The 16,982-nt window shown below is 37.0% G+C and overlaps 1 protein-coding gene across 3 annotated transcripts in view; it reads right to left on the bottom strand.

Moving 5' to 3' along the window:
* The window catches only part of BDP1 (B double prime 1, subunit of RNA polymerase III transcription initiation factor IIIB), a 118,049-nt gene that overhangs the window by 33,578 nt on the left and 67,489 nt on the right, over positions 1 to 16,982 (bottom strand). For all 3 annotated transcript variants that reach the window (XM_064272962.1, XM_064272961.1, XM_064272963.1), the window contains exons 23-26: positions 15,838 to 16,039; positions 15,407 to 15,600; positions 13,747 to 14,131; positions 12,616 to 12,738 (exon numbers count right to left, since the gene is read on the bottom strand). In XM_064272962.1, the coding sequence (XP_064129032.1) occupies positions 12,616 to 12,738; positions 13,747 to 14,131; positions 15,407 to 15,600; positions 15,838 to 16,039 (904 nt within the window). The remainder of the gene's footprint in view (positions 1 to 12,615; positions 12,739 to 13,746; positions 14,132 to 15,406; positions 15,601 to 15,837; positions 16,040 to 16,982) is intronic.

Raw genomic sequence — 16,982 nt, 5'->3', positions numbered from 1 at the left:
ACAGCAGTCAGAAATTCAGAACATTAACAATAAAATTATAGAATTAGACAACTTAGCAGAAAGTCAGAGGAGTAGAATTTAGCAAGTAGGAAGGAGAATTGGTGACTGCGAAGATAAAGCACTTGGCACAAAAACATCTGAAGAAAAATCAGATAAAAGAATCTTTAAAAAATGAAGAAACTTTAAGAATCATATGGCACTCTATCAAGAGAACAAACCTACAAGTGACTGGAGTACCAGAACAGGGAGGGATAACAGAAAATACAGAGGGAATTGTTGAAGATTTGTTGGCAGAAAACTTCCCTGTTATCATGAAAGATGAGAAGATATCAACCCAAGATGATGATCAAACGTCACATAAGGTAGATTTTAAAAGAAAGTCACCAAGACATATTATAATCAAACTTGCCAAAAACCAAAGATAAAGAAAGAATTTTAAGAGCACCTAAGGAGAAACAAAAAAAAAATCACCTACAAAGGAGAGCCAATAAGAATAAGATCGGACTACTCAGGTGAAACCATGCAGGCAAGAAGGCAATGGGATGACTTATATAAAGCACTGATGGAAAAAAACTGCCAGCCAAGAATTATTTATCCCGCAAAACTGTTTCTCAAATATGAAGGTGAAATTAGGACATTTCCAAGTAAACAGATGTTTAGGGAATACGTAAAAACCAAACCAAAACTATAGGAAATACTAAAGGGAGCTCTTTGGTTGGAAAATCAATAGTGTCAGGCATCAACCCAAGACTAGGACAATGGACAGAGCAATCAGATGTCAAAACAGACAGGGAAATCACAAAAATAAATTGAGATCAAAAAATGCTCAAAACAGGGAAATGGCAATGTCATTATGTAAAAGACGACAACATTAAAATAATAAAGACAGACTAAAAAACATAATAATAGATCTTTCATATGGACAGAAAGACAAGGCAACACAAAGAAATAAAAGTTAGGTTTAAACTTACAAAAATAGAGGTAAATATTAAGGTAACCACAAAGGAGGCTAACTCTCCTATTCATCAAAATAAAATACAAGAAAAAAATAGAGACTCAGCAAAAACAAAATCAACAACAACAAGGAAAAGACAATATTTAAACTACTCAGCACAAAAAATTAAGTGGGAAAAACAATCTGTCAACAACACACAAAAAAAGACATCAAAATGACAGCACTAAACTCATACCTATCCATAATCACGCTGAATGTAAATGGACTAAATGCACAGATAAAGAGAGACAGTGGCAGAAGGGATGAAAAAACAAGATCCGTCTATATGCTGCCTACAAGAGAAACACCTTAGATATAGAGACACAAACAAATTAAAAATGAAAGGATGGAAAAAAATATATCAAGCAAACAACAATCACAAAAGAGCAGGAGTGGCAATATTAACTTCTGACAAAATAGACTTTGAAGTTAAATCTACCACAAAGGATAAGGAAGAACACTATATAATGATTACAGGGACAATATACCAGGAGGATATAACCATGTGAAATATTTATGCACCCAATGACAGAGCTGCAAGATACACGAAACAAACTCTAACAGTAGGAGACTTCAACACACCACTTTCGGTGAAGGACAGGACATCCAGAAAGAAGATCAGTAAAGACAAGGAAGATCTAAATGCCACAATCAACCAACTCGACCTTATAAACATATACAGAACACTCCACCGAACCACAGCCAAGTATACTTTCTTTTCTAGTGCACACATAACATTCTTTAGAACAGACCACGTATTAGGTCATAAAGCAAGCCTTGGCAGAATCCAAAACATCGAAATATTACAAAGCATCTTCTCTTAACATAATGCAATAAAAGTTGAAATCAATAATAGAAAAAAAGCAGGAAAAAGAAATCAAACACATGGAAGCTGAACAATACCCTGCTCAAAAAACACTGGATTATAGAAGACATTAAGGATGAAATAAAGAAATTCATTGAATCCAATGAGAATGAAAACACTTCATATCAGAATCTTTGGGACACAGCAAAAGCGGTGCTCAGAGGCCAATTTATATCAATAAATGCACACATACAAAAAGAAGAAGGGCCAAAATCAAAGAATTATCCCTAAAACTTGAACAAACAGAAAGAAAGCAACAAAAGAAACCTTCAGGCACTAGAACAAAGGAAATAATAAAAATCAGAGCACAACTAAATGAAACAGAAAACATAAAAACAACTGAAAGAGTTAACAAGACCAAAAGCTGGTTCCTTGAAAAAAATTAACAAAATTGATAAACCACTGGCGAAACTGACAAAAGAAAAACAGGAGAGGAAGCAAATAACCCAAATGAGATGGGTGATATTACAAAAGACCCAACTGAAATTAAAAGAATCATATCAGATTACTATGAAAAATTGTACTCTAATTTGAAAACCTAGAAGAAACAGACGAATTCCTAGAAACACACTACCTACCTAAAATAACACAAACAGAGGTAGAACAAATAAATAGACCCATAACAAAAGAAAAGATTGAAAAGGTAATGCAAAAACTCTCAACAAAATAAAGCCCTGGTTCGGACAGCTTCACTGCAGAGTTCTACCAAACTTTCAGAGAATAGTTAACACCACTACTACTAAAGGTATTTCAGAGCATAGAAAAACACGAAATACTACCAAACTCATTCTATGAAGCCACCATATCCCTGATACCAAAACCAGGTAAAGACATCACAAAGAAAGAAAATTATAGACCTATATCCCTCATGAACGTAGACGCAAAAATCCTCAACAAAATTCTAGCCAATAGAGTTCAACAACATATCAAAAAAATAACTCACCATGACTAAATGGGATTCATACCAGGTATGCAGGGATGGTTCAACATTAGAAAAACAATTAATGCAATCCACCACATAAATAAAACAAAAGATAAGAATCACATGATTTTATCAATTGATGCAGAAAAGGTATTTGACAAAGTTCAACACTCATTCCTGATAAAAATTCTCAGCAAAATGGGAATAGAAGGAAAATTCCTCACCATAATAAAGGGCATTTATATAAAGCCAACAGCCAACATCACCCTAAATGGAGAGAGCCTGAAAACATTCCCATTGAGATCGGGGACCAGACAAGGATGGCCTTTATCACCACTCTTATTCAACGTTGTGCTGGAAGTCCTAGCCAGAGCAACTAGGCTAGATAAAGAAATAAAGAGCATCCAGATTGTCAAGGAAGAAGTAAAAGTATCTCTAGTTGCAGATGACATGATCTTATACACAGAAAACCCTAAGGAATCCTTCAGAAAACTACTGAAACTAATAGAAGAGTTCAGCAGAGTATCGGGATACAAGATAAACATACAAGTATCAGTTGGATTCCTCTACACCAACAAAAAGAACATCGAAGAGGATATCACCAAATCAATGCCATTTACAGTAGCCCCCAAGAAGATAAAATACTTAGGAATAAATCTTACCAGAGATGTGAAAGACTTATACAAAGAAAACTACAGTACACTTCTGCAAGAAACCAAAAGAGACTTCCATACATGGAAAAACATACCTTGCTCATGGATAGGAAGACTCAACCTTGTAAAAATATCTATTCTACTAAAAGCTACCTATAGGTACAATGCCATTACAATCCAAATTCCAATGACATTTTTTAATGAGCTGGAGAAACAAATTACCAACTTCATATAGAAGGGAAAGACGCCCCAGATAAATAAAGCACTACTGAAAAAGAAGAAGAAAGTGGGAGGTCCACTCTACCTGATTTTAGAACCTATTATACCACCACAGTAGTCAAAACAGCCTGGTACTAGTACAACAGACACACAGACCAATGGAACAGAATTGAGAATCCAGACATAAATCCATCCACATATGAACAGTTGATATTTGACAAAGGCCAAAAGTCAGTCAAATGGGGAAAAGACAGTCTTTTTAGCAAATGGTGCTGGCATAACTGGATATCCATCCACAAAAAAATGAAACAAGACCCATACCTTACACCATGCACAAAAACTAACTCAAAATGGACCAAAGACCTAAATAGAAAATCTAAAATGATGAAGATCATGGAAGAAAAAATAGGGACAACACTAGGAGCCCTGACACATGGCATGAACAGTATACAAAACATTACTAACAATGCAGAAGAGAAACCAGGTAACTGGGAGCTCCTAAAAAATCAAACACCTATGCTCATCCAAAGACTTCACCAAAAGAGTAAAAAGACTCCCTAGAGAATGGGAGAAAGTTTTTAGCTATGACATTTCTGATCAGCACCTGATCTCTAAAATCTACATGATACTCCAAAAACTCAACTACAAAAAGATAAATAACCCAATTAAAAAATGGGCAAAGGATATGAACAGGAATGTCACTAAAGACGACACTGAGGTAGCTAATAGATACATGAGGAAATGCTCACAATCATTAGCCATTAGAGAAATGTAAATCAAAATTATAATAGATTCCATCTCACTCCAACAAGGTTGGCATTAATCTAAAAAACACAAAATAATAAATGTTGGAGAGGTTTTGGAGAGACCGGAACACTTATACAGTGCTGGTGGGAATGTAAAATGGTACAACCACTTGGAAATCTATCGGTGCTTCCTTAAAAAACTAGAAATAGAACTACCATAGGATCCAGCAATCCTACTCCTCGGAATATATCCTAGAAAAATAAGAACCCTTGCACGAACAGATATTTGCACACTCATGTTCACTGCAGCACTGTTTACAATAGCAAAAAGATGGAAGCAACCAAGGTGCCCATCAACAGATGAATGGATAAATTACAGTATAGTCACATAATGGAATACTATGCATAAAGAGCAATGATGAACCCGTCAAACATTTCATAACATGAAGGAATCTGGAAGGCATTATGCTGAACGAAATTAGTCAGCTGGAAAAGGACAAATATTGTATAAGACCACCATTTTAAGAACTCGAGAAATAGTTTAAACACAGAAGAAAATATTCTTTGATGGTTACGAGGGAGGTGAGGGAGGGAGGAGTTTTCACTATTTAGATAGTAGATAAGAACTACTTTAGGTGAAGGGAAAGACAACACACAATACAGGAGAGGTCAGCACAAAAGGATTAAACCAAAAGCAAAGAAGGTTCCTGAATAAACTGAATGCTTCGAAGGCCAGCGTAGCAGGGGCGGAGGGTATGAGGACCATGGTTTCAGGCGACATCTATGTCAACTGGCATAGTAAAATCTATTAAGAAAACATTCTGCATGCCACTTTGGAGAGTGGTGTCTGGGGTTTTAAACGCTACCCAGCAGCCATCTAAGATGCATCAATTGGTTTCAACCCACCTGGAGCAAAGGAGAATGAAGAACACCAACGACACAAGGTAATTATGAACCCAAGAGGCAGAAATGGCCACATAAAGCCGAGACTACATTAGCCTGAGACCAGAAGAACTAGATGGTGCCTGGCAACAACCGGTGACTGTCCTGACAGGGAACACAACAAAGAACCCCTGAGGGAGCAGGAAAGCACTGGGATGCAGACCCCAAATTCTCGTAAAAAGACCAGACTTAATGGTCTGGCTGAGACTAGAAAGACCCCGGAGGCCATTCCCAAAGCTAACTCTTCAGACAGGGATTGGACGGGACTATGGGACAGACAATGATACTGGTGAAGAATGAGCTTTTTGGATCAAGTACACACGAGACTATGTTGGCATCTCCTGTCTGAATGGGAGATGAGAGGGTAGAGGGGGTCAGCAGCTGGCCGAACGGACACAAAAAGCAAGAGTGGAAAAAAAAAGAAAATTACAGACCTATATCCCTCATGAACATAGATGCAAAAATCCTCAACAAAATTCTAGCCAATAGAATTCAACAACATATCAAAAATTAATCCACCACGACCAAGTGGGATTTATACCAGGTATGCAGGGCTGGTTTAATATTAGAAAAACCATTAATGTAATCCACCATATAAATAAAACAAAAGACAAAAACCACGTGATCTTATCAATTGATGCAGAAAAGGCATTTGACAAAGTCCAACACCCATTTAAGATAAAAGCTCTCACCAAAATAGGAATTGAAGGAAAATTCCTCAACATAATAAAGGGCATCTATACAAAGCCAACAGCCAACATCACTCTAAATGGAGAGAGCATAAAAGCATTTCCCTTGAGAACGGGAACCAGACAAGGATGCCCTTTATCACTGCCCTTATTCAACATTGTGCTAGAGGTCCTAGCCAGAGCAATTAGGCTAGACAAAGAAATAAAGGGCATCTGGATTGGCAAGGAGGAAGTAAAATTACCTCTAGTTGCAGATGACATGATCTTATACACAGAAAACCCTAAGGAATCCTCCAGAAAACTACTGAAACTAATAGAAGAGTTTGGCAGAGTCTCAGGTTATAAGATAAACATACAAAAATCACTTGGATTCCTCTACATCAACAAAAAGAACACTGAAGAAATAACCAAATCAATACCATTCACAGTAGCCCCCAAGAAGATTAAACACTTAGGAATAAATCTTACCAAAGATGTAAAAGACCTATACAAAGAAAACTACAAAGTACTACTACAAGAAATTAACAAGGACCTACTTAAGTGGAAAAACACACCTTGCTCATGGATAGGAAGGCTTAACATAGTAAAAATGTCTATTCTACCAAAAGCCATCTAGACATACAATGCACTTCCCGATCCAAATTCCAATGTCATTTTTTAAGGTGATGGAGAAACAAATCACCAACTTCATATGGAAGGGAAAGAAGCCTCGGATAAGCAAAAAAAAAAAAAAAAGCATTACTGAAAAAGAAGAAGAAAGTGGGAGGCCTCACTCTACCTGATTTCACAACCTATTATACAGCCACAGTAGTCAAAACAGCCTGGTACTGGTACAACAACAGACACATAGACCAATGGAACAGAATTGAGAACCCAGATATAAATCCATCCACAAATGAAAAAAAAAATGAGCAGCTGATATTTGACAAAGGCCAAGTGTCAGTTAATTGGGGAAAAGATAGTCTTTTTAACAAATGCTGCTGGCATAACTGGATATCCACTTGCAAAAAAATGAAACAGGACCCATACCTCACACCATGCACAAAAACTAACTCCAAGTGGATCAAAGACCTAAACATAAAGACTAAAACGATAAAGATCATGGAAGAAAAAATAGGGACAACCTTAGGAGCCCTAATACAAAGCATAAACAGAATACAAAACATTACCAAAAATGACGAAGAGAAACCAGATAACTGGGAGCTCCTAAAAATCAAACACCTATGCTCATCTAAAGACTTCACCAAAAGAGTAAAAAGACCACCTACAGACTGGGAAAGAATTCTCAGCTATGACATGTCCGACCAGCACCTGATCTCTAAAATCTGTATGATTCTGTCAAAACTCAACCACAAAAAGACATACAACCCAATCAAGAAGTGGGCAAAGGATATGAACACGCACTTCACTAAAGAAGATATTCAGGCAGCTAACAGATACATGAGAAAATGCTCTCGATCATTAGCCATTAGAGAAATGCAAATTAAAACTACGATGAGATTCCATCTCACCCCAACAAGGCTGGTATTAATCCAAAAAACACAAAATAATAAATGTTGGAGAGGCTGCGGAGAGATTGGAACTCTTATACACTGCTGGTGGGAATGTCAAATGGTACAACCACTTTGGAAATCTATCTGTAGTTTTCTTAAAAAGTTAGAAATAGAACTACCATACAACCCAGAAATCCCACTCCTCGGAATATACCCTAGAGAAATAAGAGCCTTCACACAAACAGATATATGCACACCCATGTTTACTGCAGCTCTGTTTACAATAGCAAAAAGCTGGAAGCATCCAAGGTGTCCATCAACGGATGAATGGTTAAATAAATTGTGGTATATTCACACAATGGAATACTACACATCGATAAAGAACAGTGACGAATCTGTGAAACATTTCATAACATGGAGGAACCTGGAAGGCATTATGCTGAGCGAAATTTGTCAGAGGCAAAAGGACAAATATTGTATAAGACCACTATTATAAGATCTTGAGAAATAGTATAAACTGAGAAGAACACATACTTTTGTGGTTACGAGGGGAGGAGGGAGCGAGGGTGGGAGAGGGTTTTTTTACTGATTAGTTAGTAGATAAGAACTGCTTTAGGTGAAGGGAAGGACAATACTCAATACATGGAAGGTCAGCTCTACTGGACTGGAGCAAAAGCAAAGAAGTTTCCAGGATAAAATGAATGCTTCAAAGGTCAGCGGAGCAAGGGCGGGGGTTTGGGAACCATGCTTTAAGGGGACTTCTAAGTCAACTGGCAAAATAATTCTATTATGAAAACATTCTGCATCCCACTTTGAAATGTGGCATCTGGGGTCTTAAACGCTAACAAGCGGCCATCTAAGATGCATCAATTGGTCTCAACCCACCTGGAGCAAAGGACAATGAAGAACACCAAGGTCACACGATAACTAAGAGCCCAAGAGACAGAAAGGGCCACATGAACCAGAGACCTACATCATCCTGAGACCAGAAGAACTAGTTGGTGCCCGGCCACAACCGATGACTGCCCTGACAGGGAGCACAACAGAGAACCCCTGAGGCAGCAGGAGATAAGTGGGATGCAGACCCCAAATTCTCACAAAAAGACCATACTTAATGGTCTGACTGAGACTATAGGAATCCTGGCGGTCATGGTCCCCAAACCTTCTGTTGGCCCAGGACAGGAACCATTCCTGAGGACAACTCATCAGACATGAAAGGGACTGGACAGTGGGTAGGAGAGAGATGCTGATGAAGAGTGAGCTATTTGTATCAGATGGACACTTGAGACTGCGTTGGCATCTCCTGTCTGAAGGGGGGATGGGAGGATAGAGAGAGTTGGAAGCTGGCAAAATGGTCACGAAAGGAGAGACTGAAAGGGCTGACTCATTAGGGGGAGAGCAAGTGGGAGTACGGAGTAAGGTGTATATAAACTTATATGTGACAGTTTGACTTCATTTGTAAACGTTCACTTGAAGCTCAATAAAAGTTAATAAAAAAAGTGAGAGCGGACAGAAGGAATGTGCTGTCTCATTAGGGGGAGAGCAATTAGGTATATATAGCAATGTGTTTGTAAATTTTTGTATGAGAGTCTGACTTGATTTGTAAACTTTCACTTAAAGCACAACTAAAAAAAGAAGAATAAAATATCTAGGAATAAATTTAACCAGGAGGTCAAAGACTTGTACACTGAAAATTACAAAAAGCTGCTAAAAGAAATTAAGGATGACCTAAATAAATGGAAAGACACCCATGTTCGAAGATTGGAAGACTTCATATTGTTAAAATACCAATACTACCCAAAGCAATCTATGGATTCAACAAAATCACTAAGTTCCAGTACCTCTTTTTTTTGCAGAAATGGAAAAGCTGATCCTCCAATTCATATGGAATTACAAGAGATCTAGAACAGCCAAAACAATCCCAAAAAAAAGAAGGATAAAGGAGGATTCACATGTCTCAATTTCAAAACTTACTACAAAACAACAGTAATCAAGATAGTGTGATCCCAGCACAATGACAGACATACAGATCAATGAGATAGAACTGAGAGTCCAGAAATAAACCTATAGTCAACAGTCAATTGATTTCGACAAGGTTACCAAGACCTTTCAATACAGAAAGACCACTATCAACAAATGGATAAATGAATAACCACATGCAAGAGAATGAAGTTAAACCCTTAACTCATACCATATATAAAATGTAACTCTAGAGGGATCAAGATATAAATTATTAAGAGCTAAAACTGTAAAACTCCTGGAAGAACGCAGGAGTAAATCTTTTGGAGCTTAGATTTGGCAAAGGATTCTTAGATATGACCCTAAAAGCACAAGCAACAAAAGAAAAAAATAGGTAAACTGGACTGTATCAAAATTAAATTCTTTTTGCCTCAAAGGATACCATATCAATAAAGTAAAAGGGCAACCCACAGAGTGGGAGACAACATTTGAAAATCATATATCTGATAAGGGGGTAGTAATCAGATACATAAAGAGTTCAGAAATAAAGAGGCAACCTAATTTAAAATGGGCAAAGAATATGAATAGACATTTCTCCAAAGAAGATACATGGCCAGTAAACACATGAAAAGATGCTCAGCACTATTAATTATAAGGGAAATGCAAATCAAAATCATAGCGATACCACTTCATACCCATTAGGATGGCTAGAATCAAAAAGTCAGATCAACAAGCATTAGTGAGGATGTGGAGAAATCAGAATTTTCATATACTACTGGTGGAAATGTAAAATGTTGCCGTCACTTTGGAGAATAGTCTGACAGTTCCTCACATGGTTAGACACAGAGTGACCATACGATCCAGCAATTCCATTCCTAGGTATAGACCTAGGAGAAATGAAAACATTATATTCACACAGAAACTTATACATGAATGTTCATAGCAGCATTATCCGTAATAGCCAAAAAGTGGAAACAACCCAAATGTCCATCAATGGATAAGTGGATAAACAAAATGTGGTATACTCACTATGTAATACTGGTATTGTTAGGTGCCATTAAGTTGGCTCCAACTCATAGTGACCTTATGTATGACAGAATAGAACGGTATCACTCGGTCATAAAAAGGAATGAAGTACTAATATATGCTACAACACAGATGAACCTTGAAAACATGCTAAGTTAAAGAAGACAGTCACAAAACACCACGTACTATATGATTCCATTCATATCAAAGTCCAGAATAGGGAAATTTACAGAGATAGAAAGTACGTTAGTAGCTGCTCACTGCTGGGAGTAAGGGATGGGGATATAGGGGGTAATAACTAAAGGGTATAGGGTTTATTTCTAAGGCGATGAAAATGTTCTAAAATTGATTGTGGTAATGATTGCACATATCCATGAATATACTAAAAACAACTGAATCCTACACTTTAAATGGATAAAGTGTATGGTGTATAGTATCTGAAGTACATTTCAACAAAGCTGTTTTAAAAAAGTTAATTTATGTGGTGAATTACATTAATTGATTTTCTAATATACAACCATCCTTGCATACCTGGTATGAATCCTACCTGGCCGTGGTGTATTATTGTTTTGATATAATGCCGAATTCTCTTGACTAGAATTTTGTTTAGAATTTTTGCATCTATATTCGAGAGATACTGGTCTGTAATTTTCTTTTTTTGTGGTGTTCTTTTTCTTTTTTTTTGCCTGGTTTTGGTATCAGTGTTATGTTGACTTCATAGAACAAGTTCAGAAATATCCCTTCCTTTCCTATGTTCTGAAACCGTTTGAGTAGTACTGCTGTAAACTCTTTTCTGAATGTTCGGTAAATTCTCCAGTGAAGCCATCTCGGCTAGGGCTTTTGGGAGGGGAGGGTTTTTTTTTTTTTTTATTACCTATTCAATCTTTTCTCGTTAAGGGTCTTTTCAGATTTTCAACATCAGTTTGTGTTAGTTTGGGTAGGCAGTGTGGAACAAATCAAAAAAACAGAAAATAACAAATGTTGGAGGCCATACGGACATTGGAACTCTTACACACTGCTGATAGGAACACAAAATGGTACAGCCATTTTGGAAAATGATACGCTGCTTCCTTAGAAACCTAGAAATAGAAATACCATATGATCCAGCAATCCTACTCTAGAAATATATCCTAGAGAAATAAGAGTCGTCACACTAATAGACATATGCACATCCACGTTCATTGCAGCATTGTTCACACTAGCAAAAAGATGGAAACAGCCTATATGGCCATCAACAGATGAATGGATAAACTGGTACATACACACAATGGAATACTGCACAATGATAAAGAACAATGATGAATCCGTGAAGCACCTCACAACGTGGATGAATCTGCAGGGCATTATGCTGAGTGAAATAAATCGGGACAAATATTGTATGAGACCATTACTATAAAAACTCATGGAAAGGTTTATACGCAAAAAGAAACAATCTCTGATGGTTATGAGGGAGGGAAGGGGTGGGGATAGAAAAACACTAGACGATAGATAAGTGGTAACTTTGGTGAAGGGTAAGATAGTACACAATACTAGGGACGCCAGCACAACTTATACAAGGCAAGGTCATGGAAGCTCTGTAGATGCATCCAAGCTCTCTGAGGGACCAAACTACTGGACTGACGGCCGTGGGGACCATGGCGTCAGGGAACATCTAGCTCAACTGGCATAACATAGTTTAGAAAAAAATTTTAAAAGTCATAAACTATAAATTACTCCAAGTCTTCACTTTCGAAAACAAGACAAATACCAAATAGGGAAGAGCATGAAACAAAATACATTTTAAATAATTTACACTTACTGTAGTGTTTCTGTGAGTTGGAATGGACTCGACAGCAATGGGTTTGGTTCTGGTTATACATTTAATGCAACAGAATTTAACATAAGCCTATATTAAGAACTATTAAAAAAAAAAAAAAAAACCCAGTGCCATCGCAAGCCAAATACAAAAACTATGGATTATTCACTAGTTTCTACTATCCATACTTATAGCTCCCTACATGAGAGAAATTACTTAAAAACTGTTTGTAAATGTAAAACTATCAAAATAAACCCTCAGACTTTCGAATGTAAACAACAAAAGGCAAAACGTATTAAAACGGATGCTTACAAGTGGTAATGCATTCAAACCTTCTTCTTGTTTCATCTCCTGGGTACTAACATCTGAGTTTGAGAGCTGATGTTCAACAGTAGCTATGCATGTGGTATCCGGAACATTCACTGTTATTTCAAGCTGTCAAAATGAGAAGTTTTATTATTTCGTTTTGGTGTACCATAAACAGCAAAACTAAAACCTCATTTCCCACATGAAAACGTAAAACAAAATGTTAAACTGAAGAAATAATCTACATTAAGAAATTAAAAGATAGTAATTCTTAAACCGATTGACAGTAACTTGGCAAAGGTAAAACATTTAAGATTTTTGAAGATTCTGTAATTATTAAAACCAATAAGCAAAATTTTCCAAGGCATTTTTTTTTTTAATTGCCCTGACAGTCGGAATTTGTTTCAAAAAAGGTTTTTTTTTTTTTGCATTTAAAAATAACGGTAATATCCTTAAACGTATCTTTATGCACATGTATACATTTTAATTTTTCATTGTGCTTTAGGTGAAAGTTTACAGAGCAAATTAGTTTCCCGTTCGATAAAGTGGTCCATGACACTGGCTCCATTTCCCTCAATGTGTCAGCACTCTCCCCATTTCCACCCTGGATCTCTCTTTCCTTTTCTACCCCTTCCTGCCTTCTCATCTTTGCTTTTGGGCAAATGTTGTCCTTTTAATCTAATATAATTGATTGTTCTAAGGAACATATCCCTCTTGGGTATTACTGTTTATTTTATAGGCCTGCCCATTGTTTGGCTGAAAGGCGGTCTCCAGGAATGGCTTTAGTTCCAGGTCAGAAGGGGGTTTTAGAGTCATAGTCTCAGCAGTTCCTTCCACCTCTGTCAGACCAGTAAGTCTGGTCCTTTTTGTGAATTTGATTTTTTGTTCTACATTTTTCTACTGCTCTGAGCAGGATCCTTTGTTATTATTCAGTCAGAGGGGCTGGTAGCCGTAGGTCAAATTTTCTTAGTGCTTGCATTCCACTAGGCCCCAAACAAGTCACATCTGCTTACAGATTATTTAGACAAAGACCTATTCAAGTTGTACTAACAACAAAGAGAAAAAAATGAACTATTAAAAGAAAAAGGAGAAAAACCAAGTAAGATTAGTGTCAAGGATTTGGAACAAAACCTATACCTCTTCCATTGTTTCCTCAATCTGTGTGGCAACAGGTTCAGGAGATCTGAGACCAAGGGGTACAAAGACTGGAGCTTTGTTTACTTCTTCTGGTGCAAGATGATAGCTTTCTTCTTCATAGTCAGATGCAAAATCTTCATCATCATCTTCTTCTTCCTGGGAAGCCCGAAGAGTCACCAGCACAGCCTTCGAGGCTCTAGGTTCCTTCTTAGAGCTCTTAGCCCGATTTCGTTTTGATCCACGACCTTTGGTGACATTTGGTTTGTTCTTTTGACGTATTCTCCTCTCAGTATGATTTATCTCACATTCAGAGGCAGAAGAGATAGCCATTCTTCGATCCAGTGCAATTTTGGAGTAATATGATTCTTTTGACAGTTGTGGACAGCTGGATGGGTTTAATCAAAACAACAATATGCTCATTATACGCACAAGGATAATTTTTATAGAAAACCAAATTTTTAAGCGTGAAATCCCAGTCAGGTCATTAAAATGAAACTCCTACCACCCATTTTTTCAAAAAATTATGTTCTAAAGGGAAAAATTTTCTGTTACTACTACTTAATTTCTCATTCAAAGTTACTTCTTAGTTATCTACCTAAAATTTTTTCATAGTAAGTTTTTAATTGTGGGCAGTTTTTCTCTTGCTATATAAGTGAAAATGAAATACAAGGCTGGACACAATTAGAAGACAAAAGGATAAAGGACACTGAGTCAATATACACAGAATATGGGATCAAAAAGTGATACTGGTTTATCCTACTGGGTAAATTGATCAGGTTAAACTAAAAGAGGGTCTTCACGGAACCTTGGTGGGAGAGTAAGCATGTAACTCACAAACTCGACCCAAGCATGCTGAGTGAAATAAGTTAGATACAAAAGGACAAATGTTGCATGAATCCACTACTGTGAAATACCAGAACTGACAAATGCATAGAGATAAAAAGTAGATTAGTGGTTACCAGACACAGGGGGAAGAGGGGAATGGAGAATAAATACTTAATGGGTACAAAGTTTCTGTTTGAGAAGATAAAAAAGTTTAGAAATAGACAGTGGTGATGGTTGCACAATGATGTGAATGTAATTAATGCCACTAAAGTACACATTTAAAAATGGTTATAATGGCAAATACACACATATATATATATATCCATAATAAAAAAAACAGAAAAAAAACGGGGGCAGAGGGACAGAAAAATCTAACAGAGCAATGTTGTTTTTTTAGAACTTTGGTTCCTTTCCACTGTCCTTGAAAACGATGGAAGAAGGAGGGTGCCTTTTATGTGTGCTTGTGACCCTATGTGAATCAGCACCCTAATTACTTAGGTAATACACACCATTCTTCGGTGAGGCTTCTACTAATGTCTAGTATACCCAATACTCAGAAATTTTAACCTAGGAAAGAGGAATCTTCCTAAGTAGATCTAAAAAAAAAAAAGTAAACTTTAGTAAAAGTAGGAATCAAAAGTGGGACAGAAACAGACCTGTCAATAAAAAACTATCTCCAAGTCTGTTAGCAAGTCACCTTTTTGCTATTATCAGTTAAGGTTAAGACATCCAAGGAGGAATAAATGATTTTTACCTTCTATTCTAAAAGCACTTATTATGTAAAATAAGACAAGGACAAATGTTGTACAATGCCACTTGTTACATAAAACTTTACCTTGTTGATTTATTAAGATACTGCTCTTCGATAACTGAAGACACAGAATTATTCCCTAGAGTTTCCTTTCCAACATTTCCTGATGGTCCAGGTTCTTCAGATTCAGCATCTTTTTTGGCTAAAACAGCCTCTGTGGGACCTGTACAATCTTTTCTTGCTGAAACCTCCAGAGATGCCAGAAGCTCAGTCTTTTTCTTAAATTTAAAAAGAAACAGCTCATATTACCATGGAAACAATCTGTTAATTTGGTTGGGTAGTTTGATCTAAAGCTCTAAGCTTACACAGATACAACTTAGTTTCTAAATTTTTATAGTACAGTCAATTTTCATGAAAAGTTACACAAACAAAAGGCAAAGCTGTACATTTTTAATTCTCTCCTTCATAATCCTGACAAAATAGAGCTCAGTGACAATTTTTTTTTTCAAACTTACTTTTAGAAGGAGCTGGATGTCAGACTCTTCTTGCTGCAGTAAATTATCTTCTAGCTTTCTTGCCTCGCTCTGATCTGCCATGCCTTTTTCTGTTCCTGATTTCTTTCTCTGACTATGGGCCCTTCTCAAATTTGGCTTAGCCCTTTGGAAGTGCCTTCTCCCCAGCTGGGCTGGACTAGGAGCATAAGTCTTATGTTCCTCCCTGGAACAAAATAAAAATCATGTTGAACAAAAACCAAAATTCCTTGTTAAATCAAACATTTTTGGACATAAAACTATTCCATGTTCAAAGGACTAAAAAACTGGCTACAAAACCACACATGTAAAATGAAAACACACACGCTGACATAAAATGAAGAACATAAAACCTTTGTTTCCATTTTCTGTATAGCACGGAATAGTTTCACAATATTATTAATCTATTTTTACTTTCATTAATTGATTCTGATGCCTAAAGTTTCTCCGAAAATTAAGTACTTTTACTTGAAGTAAGGAAGACTGAAGAAGAATTGATGCCTTTGAATTATGGTATTGGCAAAGAATACTGAATATACTGTGGACTGCAAGAAGAACAAACAAATCTGTCTTCAAAGAAGTACAGCCACAATGCTCCCTAGAAGTGAGGATGATGAGACTTCATCTCACATACTTTGGACATACTATCAGGAAGGACCAGTCCCTGGAGAAGGACACCATGTTTGGTAAGGTAGAGGGTCAGCAAAAGAGGAAGACCTTCAATGAGATAGACTGACACAGTGGTTGTAACAATGGGCTCAAACATACAATTGTGAGGATGGCGCAGGAAAGGGCAGTGTTTCATTCTGCTGTACACAGGGTCACTATGAGCTGGGACCAACTCGTCAGCACCTTAACAACAACAGTTGAAGGTGAATTTCATAATGACACTTTAAACAATGCCTTCAACCGGGCTCTGAAGCATGAACAAATATACTATGGTCATAACAACCTTGGTCCTTCTGGCTCAACAGTAGGTTTGAGGACTAGAGTCTATTCTCCCACAACATGTCTGTCAACTCACAGAAAAGGGTTTATCAACAGGCAATGTCATAAGGGTCCCAATATAGCCCACTGGTACCTGCCATGTCAGAGAAAGTCAGGGTTTCAAAAGTCAATACAGTAGCAAT

This window comes from Loxodonta africana, chromosome 2 (assembly GCF_030014295.1).
Source record: "Loxodonta africana isolate mLoxAfr1 chromosome 2, mLoxAfr1.hap2, whole genome shotgun sequence".
Taxonomy (NCBI): domain Eukaryota; kingdom Metazoa; phylum Chordata; class Mammalia; order Proboscidea; family Elephantidae; genus Loxodonta; species Loxodonta africana.
Note: the sequence above shows the minus strand (reverse complement) of the source record. Positions and strands in the feature narration are given on the sequence as shown.